This window comes from Tachypleus tridentatus, chromosome 6 (assembly GCF_004210375.1).
Source record: "Tachypleus tridentatus isolate NWPU-2018 chromosome 6, ASM421037v1, whole genome shotgun sequence".
In the NCBI taxonomy this organism is placed as follows: domain Eukaryota; kingdom Metazoa; phylum Arthropoda; class Merostomata; order Xiphosura; family Limulidae; genus Tachypleus; species Tachypleus tridentatus.
In genome coordinates this window covers 84,632,540-84,650,335 of record NC_134830.1, presented here as the reverse complement: position 1 = coordinate 84,650,335, position 17,796 = coordinate 84,632,540, and the positions used below count along the sequence as shown (strand labels likewise).

At 33.4% G+C, this 17,796-nt stretch overlaps 1 protein-coding gene across 6 annotated transcripts in view; it reads left to right on the top strand.

Annotated features, from left to right (window-relative positions):
- The window catches only part of Cad99C (cadherin 99C), a 243,147-nt gene that overhangs the window by 68,036 nt on the left and 157,315 nt on the right, over nt 1-17,796 (top strand). For all 6 annotated transcript variants that reach the window (XR_013029256.1, XM_076505837.1, XM_076505839.1 and 3 more), the window contains 3 exons: nt 512-624; nt 6,350-6,550; nt 17,025-17,162. Coding sequence is in view for 5 of the 6 variants with exons in the window: in XM_076505837.1 (XP_076361952.1) it covers nt 512-624; nt 6,350-6,550; nt 17,025-17,162 (452 nt within the window). In the remaining variant the exon portion in view is untranslated. The remainder of the gene's footprint in view (nt 1-511; nt 625-6,349; nt 6,551-17,024; nt 17,163-17,796) is intronic.

Below are 17,796 nucleotides of genomic sequence, written 5' to 3'. Positions count from 1 at the left end.
TTAATTATTATGAAACTAATTATTTCAGAGTTAATGAAAGCTGAAAGTATTTTATTCAAAGGAAAGATCCCTTAAGACAAGTACATGTATGTAATGATGGTACTCACGTGTGTGTGTGTGTGTGTGTATATACATGCAATGTATTTTGTTTCATGTTAATATTTTATTTATGACTTAAAAATCTATGGTTATAATTAATCAAAGGTTGGAATTTGTCCTTCCTCATAATTTTTTTATTCACTTAGCTTCATTTGGATGTAATTAATTAATTTAATTATACACACACGCACACACACGCTATTGGTTGTACAGATGGATGTCAGTGGTTTTCAAAATACATTTATGTATTCCATGGGTAAATGAATGAAATACTGTAAAGTTTTATTAAATTAATGAGAAAAAATGTATTCTATATAACTAAAGCAGTTTTATTTATAAGAAATGTTTGAATATATTAAAGTTCAAGTAAGTTTATTTATTACAAAATTTTCGAAACATTTTATTTTTTTAGGTACACCATCATTCTATATGGAATATTTTAAAATTGACCATTTATCAGGTGCTGTAATACAAATAAGGACAGTTGATAGAAGTCTAGCTAAACAGTTTACATTAATTGTGAAAGTAAGTAAAATTATCAATTTTTTTATAATTTATAAGAAGTAATAATTGCTGCCCTTTGTATGCAGTTTTTTTTCACATGTCACAAGTCTTACAGTCCCATGTACCACATGATTATTGTCATTTATATGTGTCTTGCATGCAAATCATCATTTAACAAACCTCCTGATGAACATGACTCTGATTATACTGAACTATCACATCTTGTTAGACAGTGCTATACTCAAGACGTTTTTTGATTGTGCTCTTATTATTCATTTTTCTTTTTTAAATTTCTCATACAAAATTGAAAGACCATTTATATCTTTTACTAGTTTTTTTTTTATTTTAAGGTTTTCACTTGGGAGGTTCTACCACCTGCTATCAGCACAATTACACAGATTTCAGATAGGTGAAACTCGAGTGAAGTATTTTTGGTTTTAATTCATAAAGAGATTGAACATTATCTCAGTTGAATTTCTTCTCCTGAGGGTACTCAACATCCTCATGAAACTACTGAATTTTTTTATGACATGAGGATTTTGACAGCCATTTTCCTTCTCTAAATTATACTGTACCTTCTTATACCTTTCCTGCAGGATCTGTTAGGCCTAATTCAGCCCATTTAGACATGATTTCATAGGTTTGTTCCATTTTATCCATTTTCCTAATCTATTGTTCCATATTACAAGATGCCCCTTCCACATATTATTTTGTTTTATCTCCTTTTCCTGATGTCAATGCTCATGCTGAGCATTTTGTTTCTCAGTTTCGAGCTTGTGCTAGTTCGTATTGACTGATCATCAGGCAGATTATGCTCTATCTTGATTTCAACAGTCATAGTCACTACTACCAGTATGGGGGAGTAGTCTTGATGACCTTGTCTGTTTATCCCAGGACCAGTTTTCCCACTGGAGAAAAAACACTGAATTCCTTAGCAATATGAGAACATTGAAAAACAAACTAATGGAGAAACTGCCACTGAAAGTCAAAGCTACAGACAGCCCTGCTCTAAGAAGTGCAAGCTATGTTTAAAACAAATGAGGTTTTAATAAACTATAGATTATTTCCAACATATGCATATTTACCATTGATTGTAAACTAGTTCTTTTTAATTATTTAGGTTTCTAAAAGTGCTTAACTATATGTACCATGTACTAGCAGTATGAGAAATATTTCATACGACTACAAGGATAATCATTGTTCACAAATGATTGTTTTAGAACAATGTATAAGCTATGTAAATAGTTAGTTAGTTTAGCTTCACTTAGTCAACATTGATTCCTGGCAACCTAATGGAGTAGTTCTCTACAAGATTACCTGTCATTAGTTGCAATTCAAAGATTCTGCATACAAACATCATGATTGTTCTCTATTCCATTGTTTTCTGCATCACATTCAAAATACATCAGTTTCTTTTTGAGACTCATGGTTTTCAAGGGAATAAGCAAACTTCATTCGGTTTAGGACTGATTCATTGGTTCTCCTTGTTCTCCGTAGGACTGTATACATTCTTCTGCAACATAACATTTCAAATTAGTTAATCTTCTTTCGGCTATTTATTCATAACATTCATTTCTCTGGTGGAACAGTGGTAAGTCTATGAATTTACACTACTAAAATCAGAGGTTTGATTCCCCTTGATGGACACAATAAATAGCTCAATGAGGATTTGCTGGAAGAAAACACACATGCTCATAACATCCAGTGTTTACATCTGTACATCACTGTTGGACAGACCAACATTCTCACTAATCTTTAGTTGTTGCAATAACATCCTTATTTTACTCAAACCTAATATTGCTGTCCTTTCTAATTTTAGCCTTCATCTAACATCTTCAGCACAGTTATCACTTTTACCTGTTTTAGACCCTAGGAAAATGAAGTTTCCACTGCTTCTACCTGATTGTTTCCTACTTTGAATTCATTGAGTGTTTTAAATGACATGACCTTTATTTTCTTAAGGGTCAACACCAAAGCAGCTTTCACAGTTTCCTCTTTAATATTCTCAAGAAGTATTCTTAGGCATTCATCATATTTAGCTAGCAGTATGGTATAATTTGCATATCTACCTAGTGTTTTAATTCCAGCCTCAACCTCTTTCAGTCCAGCCATTTATGTGAACTAAACTAAACTAACGTGGCAGGGGTTCAGTTTAGAGAGAGAGAAATCCGAAGAGTTCTCTCTCAACTGGGTGTTCAGGAACTTGTAGTTCCTCTTCGTCCCCTTTCGTTGGATTGTTATTAGGATTAAGTGGTGGGTGTTTTTTTTTTTAATTATTATTATTTTAATAAATTAATTATCGTTATTATTCTTGACATTTTGGGTGGGGAATGTCTCACTAAATGGTCTTTTGGGTGGAGGCAAAGGTAGCAGTGGAAAGAAGGAAAGGTCGGGATCTGTCTCGAAAAGAAAAAGTTAGTAGATGTGAACATGAATGTAATTCATTCAAGTTCAGATCAAATCAAACGCCGATTCTGGGTCTGGCAAAAGGTTGCCTGGGCTGGGATCTAGAAATCAATGCCTGAAGATTTTGATGTGGGGAAACGGAGTACCGAGAAAACCCACTTTCACCCATCAAAAGTTTTGCCTGTCGTGTGCCCTGTACCTGAAAAAAACATTTATGTGACATTTTCAATGTACAATTTAAATAAGTGTGGAGATAAGATACATCCTTGCCTCACTCTTTTTTCACACAAGTTTGAGGAAAATAAATTATTTAATTTTGATTTCTTTTTACTGTTTTTAATAAAAATTCATTACTTCATGTAGTTATTTGCAAAGTTACTTTCATCTTAAGTATAAAAATGCTATATTTATCTTACAATTTTCACATTTCATTTGCATAACCTCTAGAACCTTCTAAATGAATATAAAAAGTTTTAAAGAAAATACTTATAAATTTTATTTTCCATTTTCTCTACCATATGTCACGAACTCTAGGTTTTTTTTATCAATATACAGGCTTTGGGTAGGGGAAACTTGATAAAGGAATTTTTGGCCTAATTCATCAGGAATTTGAACATTATCTGAGTCAACTTTCTTCTGATAGTTCTCATCTTCCTCCTAAACCTGCTGTGACATTATTTGTGAAGACGAGCATTTTCACAGCCTTTTCTTCCTCCCATGTCTCTCCTACTAAACCTGCTAGGTATAATTCTGCTGTTTTATCTATTTTCCAGTTTTCCTGCCCATGTCTTACCCTTATCACTCTGCCAATCTTCTGAGGGATTTAAGAGAAACTTTCTCCCACATCACCTCAACATTGACATGATTGTTCTCCTCATTTCTATCTCTTCACACATTTTGCTTTTGGGATCTTCTGGAGATAGATGCTGTGTTGTTCCAGAAAATGTTTATCATTCATTTATCTTCATAACTTGTGGATGGCTTGTTTCTCCAACAGTATGTTTTGGAGAATATTCCTTAAACTTTGGAATCACATGCAAAATTTGTGAGGCAACATTTGGCCTTTACATTGATGTTTGCTCATTCACCTGAACCCTTGCAAATTTCTGTTCCTGTTCCATGTCTGACATTCTCCTTTCCTTTACCTGTTCCTCTTGACAGGAGTTCTATGTTTCATCCTGTTTATTGATGCAGATCTCAATGTTGTCAACAGTACCAGGGACTGTTCTGTTGGTTCTGATCCAGTGTAGACTCATTTGACAAATTTTGTTCTCCTGTGGTGGGAATTCATTACCAATTATTGGGTTCATCAGATTTTGTTAGAAAGGCTTGTGATCCAGTGTTCTTCAATCCTGGTGTCTCCTGTACCCATATAATTTTTATTACCTTTGGATCATACTTCCACTCAATGTCTGCCAGAGGCAGCACAGACTCTTTTACTTCAGAGGGCTATCAATTCTATTAACCATATTTCCAAAGGCTTTCACTCCAGGCTGTTTGTGGTTCTCAAGAAAAATGAGGACTGGTTTCCAATGATCAGTTATCCCACCTCATTCAATTTCTGAATCTTCCCAGTTTTTACAGGGGAGTCCTGTCTTACTTTAAGTTGGACTTTCTCTCTGGAATTGTGGATGACCAAGATAGATGTCTGAAATGCCTATATACACATTCCTGTTTTTCCTTGGTGCAGATGCTATCTTCAGTTTTCCATCACAAAGTTATGTAAGAGTTTGAGACTTTCTTTTTGAGCTTGCTTCAGCTCCACATGTCTTTTGTTGGTTGATCAAAGCTTTTACTTGAATTATGTATACTAGGAGGTTGCACAATTATGTAGATAGCTGGCTTCTGTTAGCTCATTCCAAGATGGAGACTTCACACCAAGCTTGTCTCCTTCTGTCAGAAGCTGTTTAGGTGTGTTGAATTATCCAAGATATACATTTTGTGATAAAACATTACAAACTACAAAAACAAATTATAGTTCTTGATACAACATTATAAGTGACAAAACTACAAATTATAAATTTTTGTGTGTCTGCAATTCTAATATAGTCTCTGTTCATCTGAATCAAACTGTGTTGCTGTGAGAGTTGGTGTTGATGTCCTGTGAAATTTCAAAGCAACTTTTGGCTGTAAATATAAAAGATCAATACAGCTATCAATAAAATTACAAATCAAAAGGTCTGAGACTTGTATTTTCTTGCCTGAAAGGACTTGTTGTTGTATGCCAAAACAATGTTGATTAAATTACTCATTATGCACCTGCTATACAAATATCATTGTATTCTCTATTTTACTTCTATCATGAATGCATTTCAAATTTGGCTATACTATATTTCATATATTTTAGTTGCTATATTATACTGTGTATATTAATTAACAGTTTTGACCAATATGAGTGCATCACTTTGTTTCTTATTATATTTATCGGGAACAGCTTTTTTTTTTTTCTGGTTTGGATTTTCTGATAGCTTGGTACAGATTTGATCCTGGTCTTTCCATGTATCTATTGGTTCCTCTGCCATTTCCTCCACAACTTCTGCCTCTTCTACTCTTCCTTCACTGGCAAGTTATTGGAAAAGTTCTGTGTGATATTTTTGGTTTGATGATGATTTCATTCAGTCTTATTAAGACTTACTGCAGGTAATCTAAAGGAAGAATGGAGAACAAGTAACAGTAACTGCTCAATTAACATAATTTTGTGTGAAGATAAAATCTGTGCAGCCTTTAACTGGTGATATGGCCACCCCAAGCTACCAAAAACTGAACTGGACTACTATATTTGACAGCATGGTGCCATGATTGTTAATTGCTTTTTATGGAAGCTTGTTTTACTGAATGTTGGGTAACTACATATAGTATTGAAACCTTTAAAATCTCAGTGCACATAAATTAATCATTTTCTCTTGATGTGTGCTGATTTATTTTTTGTAAAATTTTGAGAATATGTCTTTAATTGGTTTAATAAGGGTTTGTTTGGGTAAAAGGAGTATTTATGTTAACTTTAGTATTTTACTCACTGTTACAACAATGTATTCAAAGACAATCACTACAATAGTTTTTAAGTTTAGCTTGGGTATCATCTATAAGAATAACTTCACACACATAGCCATGAAAATACTGACTGTATATGCTAACAAGTGATATCACTATGTGTGTGACTATAAATGGCAAAAAACAGCATGTTTTAATTGTGATTGTCGAAAATAACTGGATTAAGAAGAAAAAAAACAATTTCTAGTGTTTTAAAAATAAACTTAGATTTGTCACTGAAATGTACTTTCATTTGTAATTATCATGTTTCTTAAAAAAAAAAAATTTACATGATTTGTTTATTGTACAGGCTGAAGAAAATACAGATATTCATAGGTTTACCACAGCCAGACTGACTATTAATGTGCAGTCAGTAGACAATAATCCACCAGTTATAAGTCCCTCAAGCACAGAAGGATATGTTGATGAAAATGCTCCTGTTGGAACAACAGTCATAACTTCCAGAGGAGGCAACGTACCCCTGAAACTTTCTGTTACAGATGCAGATATTGTAAGTTTTTCCCCTGTTTTTAAAATACATCAAAACAAAAATCTGAGTCTCATTTTAGGGTAATTTCAATAAATAAATTTGCCACTATTGTGGCAAAATTCATGAAAGTTGTTTTTCCTCAATTTAGCTATGCAAATTTTGAAAATTATATTCCTTTTTTTTCCTATCCCATAAATTTTTTTACAAATTGAGGAGACTCAACTTAATTAGGTAAAATTATTATTTTATTTTCCACAATGAACACTTTTTATTATTTTTTGTCAATGAAAATAAAAAACACAAGAAAAGAAGAATATTGATTTCTAATGAATATGCAGCTTTATTCATCTTGATTTTATTGTGGTGTAATTATATCAGTGATATAATCAGTGCATGGTAATATATATATGTTACCATTATGAAAGAGAACATATTTCTACTTCTTTTGGAGGAATCAATGAACAATCACCACTCACTTTGTTCATAGACTGCAGCTCCTAGAATGGTATTATTTAATATTGTTGCAATAAACCAGCAAACCTTCTTGCAAGAAGTATGGTATAAACTTTTTTTTAACAACTTCTTTATTAGTAAAATGATGTACCTGGAGAAAATAAATTCTTAGCCTAAAGGCTGGACACCAAATTTTCTGAAGAATCCTTTGGAAGGCCAAAGTCTCTCACCAAATCATTAACTTTACATTGTGTGAAAAGTTGTTCACCAGACATTTCAGTTTAAAAACAATCTTTATCATTTTAATTGACATCAGATTCAGAATCAGATGAAACTACTTTAAATCTCCAAAGGAGTGGGTGAAAGAACATTGGATCCATTAGTAACAGAGTCATATAGCAGGTTGTAACTTTGGATAATAAATTTTATTTTAATTTCATTCTTGTGGCCCTGAACTTTACACCAGCAAAAATAGCAGTTATCTCAATGGTTTCTAGGGTCATGCCAGACCATTCAAATAAAAAAAACAACAACTTCTTACCTTTAGGCCATTGTTTCAACTCTTAAACACAAATGGTGCAAACTTTGTGTAAACACCATGATTGGTCTTGGTTTCAGAGGTTTATTCCAGATAACCATAATATACTTTTTTGTTGAATTCTATAATGTTTTACATTTGTTTCTTTGCAACAGGCCCCTCAGTGGCTCAGTGGTATGTCTGCGGACTTCAAACACTAAAATCCTGGTTTTGATACCTGTGGTGGGCAGAGCACAGATAGCCCATTGCATAGCTTTGTGCTTAATTCAAAACAACAACAAATTCTTTGCAACAAAATATGAATGGGTAATTCACACAACCTATTGTTACCATAGCAATGAATAAATAATATTAAAAAGAAAAGTATTTTGTTAAGTGTACAAACAAAATTCTATCCATAAATGGTATATCATGTGAGCTGTTAACCATTTATATACTAGTGGTGTGTTCTCATGGATCCTAAAATGATTGATAAGGCTCTCATGTTGCAATTGGTCTAGAGAAGTCAATAATCAGTGGTTGTTAATGTTTAAGCATAACAAAATATGGCTTAATGTCAATGAAAATGTAAGATGTAAAAGCATATATGGTATTCTGTGAAACATCTGTATGTGATGAAAGAAAATTAATATCATTTTCAGATTAAGTGTAAAGGAATTAATGTATAACGTGTAAATATTTCATGACAGTAAAACCATTGTAGGCCTGTATAATTATGTTAAATTTCGTACTTCTTGGAGAGGTTGTAATAAATTAGAGAAGAGAAAGACCTGGAAAAAAAAATTGTCACAGATATCATACTATAGAAGATTGAGGGTTTTTAACTATTTACTTATCAAACTTAAAACTTGTATATTATTAAAATTTGATTTACTAGTGTAATAATTAGTTTGTTTTGAATTTTGCACAAAGGTACTCAAGGGCTAACTGCACTAGCTGTCCCTAATTTAGTAGTGTGAGACTAAAGAGAAGACAGCAAGTCATCACCATCTGCTGCCAACTCTTGTAACTTTGTGTGAAATTCAAAAAACCAAAAAATACAGTTCCAAATTATTCAGTAAAAGATTTAGTTTGTTTTTATGCATAAAATTTCTTTAAAAGTCTTTAAAACTCTGTTTGAGCTGTTGTGGCTTCCAGTTCATCAGGTGTTATAGAAATTGTGTAATAAAGAATTATCTTGTGATATAATGTTAAAAGAAAAGATATTCATGAAAAAGTTAAAAGATAATTATAACCGTTACTGGTTTTTGACAACTTGTGAAAAGCTTCCTTTATAACTTTATACTTCATTTGATTTATAATGTTGCAGTGTGATATTAAAGAAATGTTTTTCACATAACAAGAGAATGTATGCTGAAAATCTTGTTATCACAATTAATACACCCTTTCCTTATAGACCACTAATAGTTTCAGCATACTACCTCATGATTGGTCAATCATCACTGGATATCTCGCCCTATTTGCCAGGCAAGCATTTACCTTAACTTGAATCAGGCCATAGCACAAAATTTATAGAAATTCCAATATTTTGGAGTTTTCGACTTTTTAAATTTAAACATGTCTCTCAGAATGTAATCAAAAATATATATTTTGTATCAGAAAAGGCCTAAAAATTCCTGAAAAGTATCAGAAGTTTTTGTTACTAATAGACCAGTACTCCTAATGGAAATAATTGATCTATTCTTTAAATTCTATGGCCATTGTTTACATCACGTTGCTTGTATAATGCAAATATTACGTTTTCCACACAAAACAACTAGCAAACGTACTGATCCAATTATCGCAAGGTATTACCAGGTAAGAATAGATTCCAGATTTTATGCATGGAACTCGTACTCTGCATAAAACACTCCTAATACATTCTGGCATATTGTTCCTAGGGCAGTAACATATTTTTCCACAGTTATGTTTCTTATTTCGTTTATTATTACTATTTACAATGGTTCCCAGGTGCTCAGTGCAGAGTATGCTAACATATTTATGTGTCAGTTCTACAAGTAAGTGAGTCCTGAATGATCTAACCTTAAAGCAAGGCTCATTGCAACTGTGGATATCCAAAACAAAATTGATAATTTCAACAATGACATAATCGGTGCAGTAATTCAAGCTATCAAAAAAACAATCCTTGGCAAAGCAACAAATCCTAAGCTAAGATCCTAAAAACGTAATCCCAAAATTCATGAATTAATAATTACCCTTAGATGACTCGGTCACTACTTAAAATTAACCTGTGACATTACACTTAAACCATTCATTAATTCAAAGTATTTTATATTACAGCGATACATGATAACTAGAGTAGCTTCTACTTGCATATAAGTCCAAACTCAACTTTTCCAAATTCTGGTGGAAATTTAAATTATCACAAACAATAAGTCAAGCAACACCACATATAAAATTCAATATAATAACAACACTGTCACTACCAATAACCAACAGTCTGAACTTTTTGCCAAATATTTTAAAGGTACCTTTGTAATCCCAAATCTCATCTACTTTGACACACTATTTCAACAAGGTAAATAACTGCACATATTTCACCAAACTTCTAGATTTATATTTCACAGATATCTGGATCTAACAATTTGTTTATCTGCTTTACAACTTTAGCAGAAATCAAAATTAACCTTAAGAAAATAAAATTCAAAACCCCAGAAGAACATGTAATTAACAACTAAATCTGAAAATCTTATCCATCAAAATCCCAACCAACATAGTAACAAATTCTCATTTGTTATAACTATCAGGATATTACCCATCTATTTGAAAAGCAGCTATTATTAAGGTAATTCACACAAAAAATAGCTAATTCCAGCAGCTAGAAAACAATTGACTTGCTAAACACCCTTGGTAAGTTGGAGGAGAAGTTAATCATGAGTTTGTTAAATGCCTCTCTAGAAACTAGCAATGTTATTAGCAAGGTACAGAATTCAGGCATAAAATTAAGACAAATTACTGATCATCCCTCTATGCTTACCAAAACAATTTATTACAGTTTCAATAGAAAGCATACAACCATAACTACCTTTCCAAACGTCCAAAAAGCTTTTGATTCAGTATGGTGCAACATATTTTGCTGCAAACTAATTGCTAGTCATGTACCCATCCATACTATAGGTTGAATATTCAACATTTTTAACAATACAATAGTTAAAATTAGTATCAATGCAACCTCCAGGGCTTTCTCATTCAAAGCCGATATCCCCAAGACCAATGTTAACTCCAAAATTGTACAACCTCTTTCTCAACAACATCCCATTTGCTTCATTAAACTATATGCTTGTGTCTCAGTATGTGATATTTAAGGTCCAAATATCACTCAGTACAGTATCAGATTGGTACAACAAATGGCATGTAACCGTCAACCCATTTAAACCCCAAGCTATATAGTCATTTTTCAGGAAAATAAATAAAAGTAGGAGAAAAACTTCATTATATCCAGTAACTTTTAATAATTCAGGTGCTGATCAGGTATAATATTCAGTGCTTGATCAGTGAAAGTGAGTTGTCTTGGGGTACTTCTATTTACCCCACTGCAAAATTATTTTCATTGAATCTTAAGATCCCTGCCCTGAGAAGGATTGCTCTACTTCATATTCTTTATGCAAAATTTAAATTACATTTTTATGCATTAATTTAACCAATGCTATTTAATTTTTGCCATAAATTTTACTCTCTCTGCTAGTTTTAGATGTATTTGTCACCATCAAGAATTATTGAGCCAATTACTTCAGACTTCATTATTACTCTTATTTATACAACTCATGTCAACTTTGAACTGGATATTCTTGGTACAGTCCAGTTCCTTGAGGTTTTCACATCTGCAGCCTACTTTGTCAATATCAACAACTGCCTTTTATATTCAAGCCTTCATATACAGTGAGCAGTCTTCTTTGATTTCAGTTTTAACCTCTCTTTCTTTCAATAAACTTCCTGTTTTCCGTCTCCATCTTCTCACTGTCTCAATTTATACCTGACATTTATTACAAAATTTCTCAGTAGGTATTCTGGTTTGAAAACTTTCAGGTCCAGATGAAGTCTGAAAGATAACCAGGGGAGGTTAGAAAGTTTGATTTTCTATTCACCTCACTCACAGAAATGTTGCATGTATACACTGCTTATTAGGCATAATAGACTGTATGTGCTGTACACATTGTACATCAGCCCAACTAACATACGTTTGAGCTAAACATTCATAGCATCGGCAATCATAGTGAAGATGTTTCTGGACTGTAAATGATTGAGTATTTGTAAAGCTGGGAAGGTCCATTCATAATTTGTCATAAGTTCTGCTTAGTTAAGAAATGCTTATTTAAATCTGTATGGAGTCAAACTCTAAATGGCTCTTTTGATTCTAAAGGGTTATGTGGGCTATCTAGGAGACAATTTTTAGGGACCCTAGCAAACAATTTTTAGGGGATTGACTCTTAGGGCTCCACTAATTTTGAGCCCTGCATGGCACACAGTAGTTATTGCTTGTGCAACTTCTGTTGAGACTTTGTGCAAGGCTTTGCCTTGAGCTATCTCCTGCTTGAGATGGCTGCAGTAGGGTTACACATTCTGCATGTGCTGTAGATCTGTGTAAATATTTGCACTCAAAATTTTCTCTGTTCTTATTCTCAGCACTGGCTTTAATAATTATGTTACTTTGAATTTAACTTTGTTCAATTTTGTGAGATTTATGCTACCTCTTTCTAGTTTTATCTTAAACTGGTTTCCTTTTAGCTTTATTTAATTTCTTTTTCAATTAACTACATAAAAAACGTTAATCTGAAGAATTTCTACAATTACATGAATTGCTCAAGTGATAATGACTATGACTGCTATCTACACCCAAGGTTCTGGTGATGTTTTAATGCTTTGTCTCATCTCTCTTTTCCTACATTTGAAGTTCATTCTCCTCTTTTCTTGAACTCAACAACAAAGATTACTGCTTTAACTGGTATTTCTACCTCCCAGGTTTGCATAAGGCTTCATTTTTTCCATTAAGGGCAATTTTCCTCCAAACCTTTTTGTAGATTTGTTCCTTACTCCTAAGTCTTCTAGTTTTTCCCATTCTTTATCACACGTGACTTTCACACTGAGACTATTTAATTTTTATTCTTCTCTAGACATATATTCATATTGACAAATTCTTGGATAAGTGTCATTCCTACCCTCAAATGGCTTGTGCTTCTTATCTATAAAATGCATTTGCCATGGCTTTCCTATTTTGGATGCTCAATTCCAAGAGACCCTTCTATCTTCTATTCACATAGAAAGCTGACCCCTGTCTCCACTAACAGTCTCTAGTGTTCATATTTTCTGTTTGCACCTTTTTTTATAACCCATCTTCATCATTTTCTCTCTTACATGAAGCCATGCACCATGATCTTGATAGGTTTTCTAAAGATCTGCAGTCTGCTCCTTACAATACTTTGTCCAGGGTTTTGTTTTCTGTTTTATTCATACTTGGTTCCCCTGCTATTGGGACCTTCTGTGATGTGATATTCTTCTCTTTACTGTTCAGCTTCTACATTATTACTTTTCTGAACTTTATCTCATTCCTTTTTATCATCATTAAGTATTTGGGTTGGAGAGGGTTTTAATATTTTGAAGATTCATACCAAAACAACTTAACACCAGTCCTCTCTTTTCTACTTGATTTCATGTGTCTCACAACTTTTTAAGCTATTTCCATTCATCAACCTCATGAACTATCCACCTCTCACCTTCCCCCTCCCCTTGGGTCAGTATAGCCATCACATATCCTGTTGGTGACTTCTTCCTTTTGCTACTAGTTGACACAGTTGAACCTCTTTTGCAGCCAATCAATGGATTATTTAGTCTCGTACTTGCAGCCTTTTTCTTTACTTTTTGTCTCTTTCTCCTCTGTCCTCTTTTTCTGATCCTCAGAATTTTCTGCATCTCAGCACTTAAGTACAAGATATTTCAGAAGCTAAAAGCTATTAAGGAAGCTCTTTGCCTCTCACCAGTGTTTTATGTTTATCTCCTTGGAGTCCCTCTGAAGAACAAAGACTAATATTCCATTATTGATCTTGCCTTTCTCAACCACTGTTTGGAAGGGTAATGGAGGGGTTTCCTCCTTTCTGTTGTTCATTTTTCTTCTGCTTTGTTAATGCTAAGGTCAATATCTTGGAAACCATTCTATGTACTGTAATTGTCTAACCTTTTACTGTTTTCTTCATCTCATTCATGGGGATCTGGTGTACCATTTTCAAGCTATTATATTTGGTATTGCTTTGCTGTTCATATTTTCAATGGAGTCATGGGAGTGTTTGTTCACTACATCTACATTATTGCACTATGTTTTATTATTGCTCAGATGACTGGCTTCTCTTTGCCTTTTCTCAGGAGGTCTCTTTCCTGCCCACGTCACTTCTCCTCCAAAGGGTGAATTGTCTGGGGGTAGCTAATCAAGTTTACCAGGTCATACCTGATTCTGACTCAATACTTAGTCCACCTTGAATTTTTTCAGTTCTTGACTAATTTGGGCTGAGCTTTCCCCATTCATATGTTAGACATAAAGCACCTTGTTTCCTCGACTCTTATTATTCTATACTTTGTGCATGAAATGTTCTATTTTCTTTTAGGATTTTTCATGCATCTAGAATGTCTTATCATTTTGGCCAATCTCACAGGAAGTTTCTTCGATGGATCAATAGAAAATCTCGTGATAATCTGTCCTCTTTTGTGCTGCTGCTTTATCTTATTAAGGATTTGTCTTTGGTGGCTGGATTATGCCAGCAGTATGATCTGCATCCCACTGCCCCCTCTCAATCAGTATTTCCATTTCATGGCTGGTGTATTTCTTATAATTTGGAGCACATCACTGGATTACTTCATGCCTTCAGATAGTTTCCCATATTTTACCTTTTATCATGGATCAATAGTTATGATCTGTTCTGGCAATTCTATGGTTGTAAGGATAGGAATTGCTTCAGGAACCTTTATTTACACTCTTTGGATTTTCTGTTTTTAGGTCCACTCGTTTTGGACTTATTTAAAAGCCTGTTATGTCTCAGGGGTTATGAATTTGATGGAAAATCAACTCTCTTTACCAGATAGGATTCTTTCCATAGTTATCTCTCCATTTGTAGGGGTTTTATAGGATCTGTTCCTATTTTGGCATGCTAGTGATTAGAGTTTCCTCCATTCTTCTCAACATTGAACTTCCCTTCTTCTTTCTTGAATAGGACTAGACATGTATGTCTCTTTCTGTAAATATGTCTTCTTCCATGTCTCTTTGTAGTATTGATTCATGACATTTCTTGTTATATCTTGTTTGTAGCTCTTTTTGATTTGCTCATTCTTGATTTCCTTTTCTTTACTGATGGCATCCAGGGCATTTCCTTCGATATCTTGCTCTAACCTCATCTGTCTCTCTTCATGTGTGCCCTTAGTCTTTCTTTTGTTCCATTTGTATTGCATTTTTCCTCTCCTTTTGAAATAAAATGTTTTTTTTTTAACCACTGTCCACTTTCATCAAACCATTCTGCTATTATCCACCATCTGGCCTCACTTGCATTATTGTCCAACCATAGACTCTTGGTTTCTACCATCAAATGCAATGAGATTTCCTATTAACTACTTTTGCTTTTTTTGCCATAGTTCTATGTATTGATTCATTGTTCTTTCCACTTTATTCTGGTTCTTCCTAATTAATTACTTCCCTCTTCTGGCTCTCTTGTTTGACTAGAACTTTAATATGGTTTTATATCCCCTTACCCAGGCCCCAGTGGAACCATTTGCCACTTTTTCCTAATACCATCTCTCTCTCATAAACCTATTTTTTCTCCCTGCTTGTGGTTGTAAGAGATACATTATAGATTAGATATCTTCTGTACTTTGTTTCAAGTTTTTTGTTGATTTTATTTGCTAATCATTCATTTCCTCCTTAAACTTAGGCAGTTTGGGAGGGAAATTATATTTTTTCTTTGAATTTTGAAATGTTTATTTAAACTGCTTTGGCAAATATTTCCTTTGGTTTTGATGGTATAACCCATCACACATTGCACCAGTCTCTAATAACATAGAGAGATTTTTGAACTTCACCTCTGGCTATTAGCAGCTTTCTTGAGATGCTTAAAACAACAATGTTGTTAGCATACTGGTTTAAAAAGCAGGATATTTTCTTCACAAAAGAACAAGTAATTTTGGAACAACTAATTTACCTAAACAACTCAGCAAATTGGTAGGTCTAAAGTTATTGGGGTTAGAACTACTTTTAGTTGAATTTTTAGGAATAAATGTTATAGCTGCATTTCCCCACATGTCAGGAAAACATCAAGCTATTATAAAAAGGTTTGTGAGTTTGACTAGGTGGTTGAGAAAGATGTCTTATGCTTTTGTAAGGATGATATTTCTGTTTCCATCATGTCTAGGAGCTGAGATTTTTAATGTTTTTATGTAGGCTATAAGTTCACCTTTGGTAGCTTTATGGTTTAAAATGTCATTACTGCCACTGAGAGTCAAGGTTGTTAACAAGGAAAAATGGTGTATATAACTCTGGATATTTTTGTTTTACATGGTTGTCTATTATTTTACAGTTGCTTTTATTAAATGTGGGAGAAGTAGTTAAGTCTTTAAATGATTCTTGGAAGCAATCTACTAAAAGGTCTGCCTTTTCTATGTCAGTTTTGCTTGTAATATTGTATTTGATATGTGGGAACGTGTTATTATTGTTACTTTCTGCCATTAAGGATTTGAATTTTTTTCCAGAAAAACGTTTGGGTTGTCCCATACAACATCAATGCTGGTTGCAGAAGACAATCCAATTAGTTTCCTTGAGTAGTTTAATGTGTCTTTTTATTTGTGCATGAATTTTTTTTATGTTAGTTCCAATGGTAAGTGTCCAGTGTAACTATAAACTGTCACCTTTTGTGTCTGTGTTCTAGAATGAGTGAATGAATGAGGTGTATGTTTCCAATGATTGTTTGTGTGGGCTTTTGAAAAAGTGGGAATAACTTGTTTTATTGCTGGAGTTATTACAAGCATGAATTATTCTGCATATTTATCAAGTTTAATGAAATTAAATTCTTTAAGAATTTAAAGAATTTGTTAAAAGTTATGTTATTCTTATTTCATGCTAGTGATCATAAATGTTATGAGATCGCATACAGTATTTTTCAGATCAAAAAAGGATAACATTTGCATTTTTATAAAACAAAAATTTTGTAGGAAGGTTTTAAAATAAAGCTGGAAGACACAAGAATCAGTAATTAAGAAGTTCAAATATTTCTTTAAAATATATCACAGTGAAATGTTTTCAAATTTTAAAGCTGTGAATTAATACAAATATTGCTCATGAAAATAAGATAGTGCATTTTTACATAAACTATAGAAAGTTTTGAAATTTAAGGTTGCTTTATTTTGTAATCTTTGTTCTTCACAATGTTATAAAACAAGCAATACAAAATTTTTTGTAAAATGTTAAGGTCTATAATTATATATAATATGACATTTACATAACAATAAAAATTTGAAAATTACCTTTAACCATAGGCATCAGATGAGCCACCCATTGATTACACATTTGAGTTAACAGCCAGTGCTTTTCGTGTGAATAGTAATGGATATCTTATAGTCAACGAGGCTGAATTGGATAGAGACCCTCCAAATCCAAGCAAGTATACATTTCAGGTAGAAAATTTCAGTACTTCAGTTCAGTTTTCATATAAATAAAATATTTCTACTTTCTTATGCCACTTTATGAGTCCAAGAGTCAAGCATTATCCTACTCTAGCTATTAAGAACAAATGTGTCACTCAGCTTTTATCTTGTAGCATTCAACATATACTCTTCAAAAAAAGAAATGCAAAAGGCAAAATTTGAGACAAATTGTTAACAAGTTTATTCCAGGTAGTTCTGTATGACATGTGTGTAACTTTGCACATTCACTGCTGAACATCCAAAGTCTGCAAAGGCGAAGTCCACGCTCACTAGTTGAAGTTTAACGTCACTCAACGTCAATAATGAGTATTCCCCTTGAGCATCAATAACTGCTTGGCATCTCCTGCCCATGGAAGTGATGAGATGACGAACCACATCCTGTGGAATGGCTGTCCACTCAGCCTGCAAAGCTGCTGCAAGCTGAGGTAGAGTCTGCGGTTGAGGTTGTCGCCGTCGCAGACGTCGGTCCAACTCGTCCCAAAGATGTTCCATGGGATTTCAATCTGGTAATCTGGAGGGCCAGGGAAGAACATTGATGTTGTGGTGTCTCAAGAAGACAGTGGTGAGTCGGGCTGTGTGAGGACGGGCGTTGTCATGTTGAAAA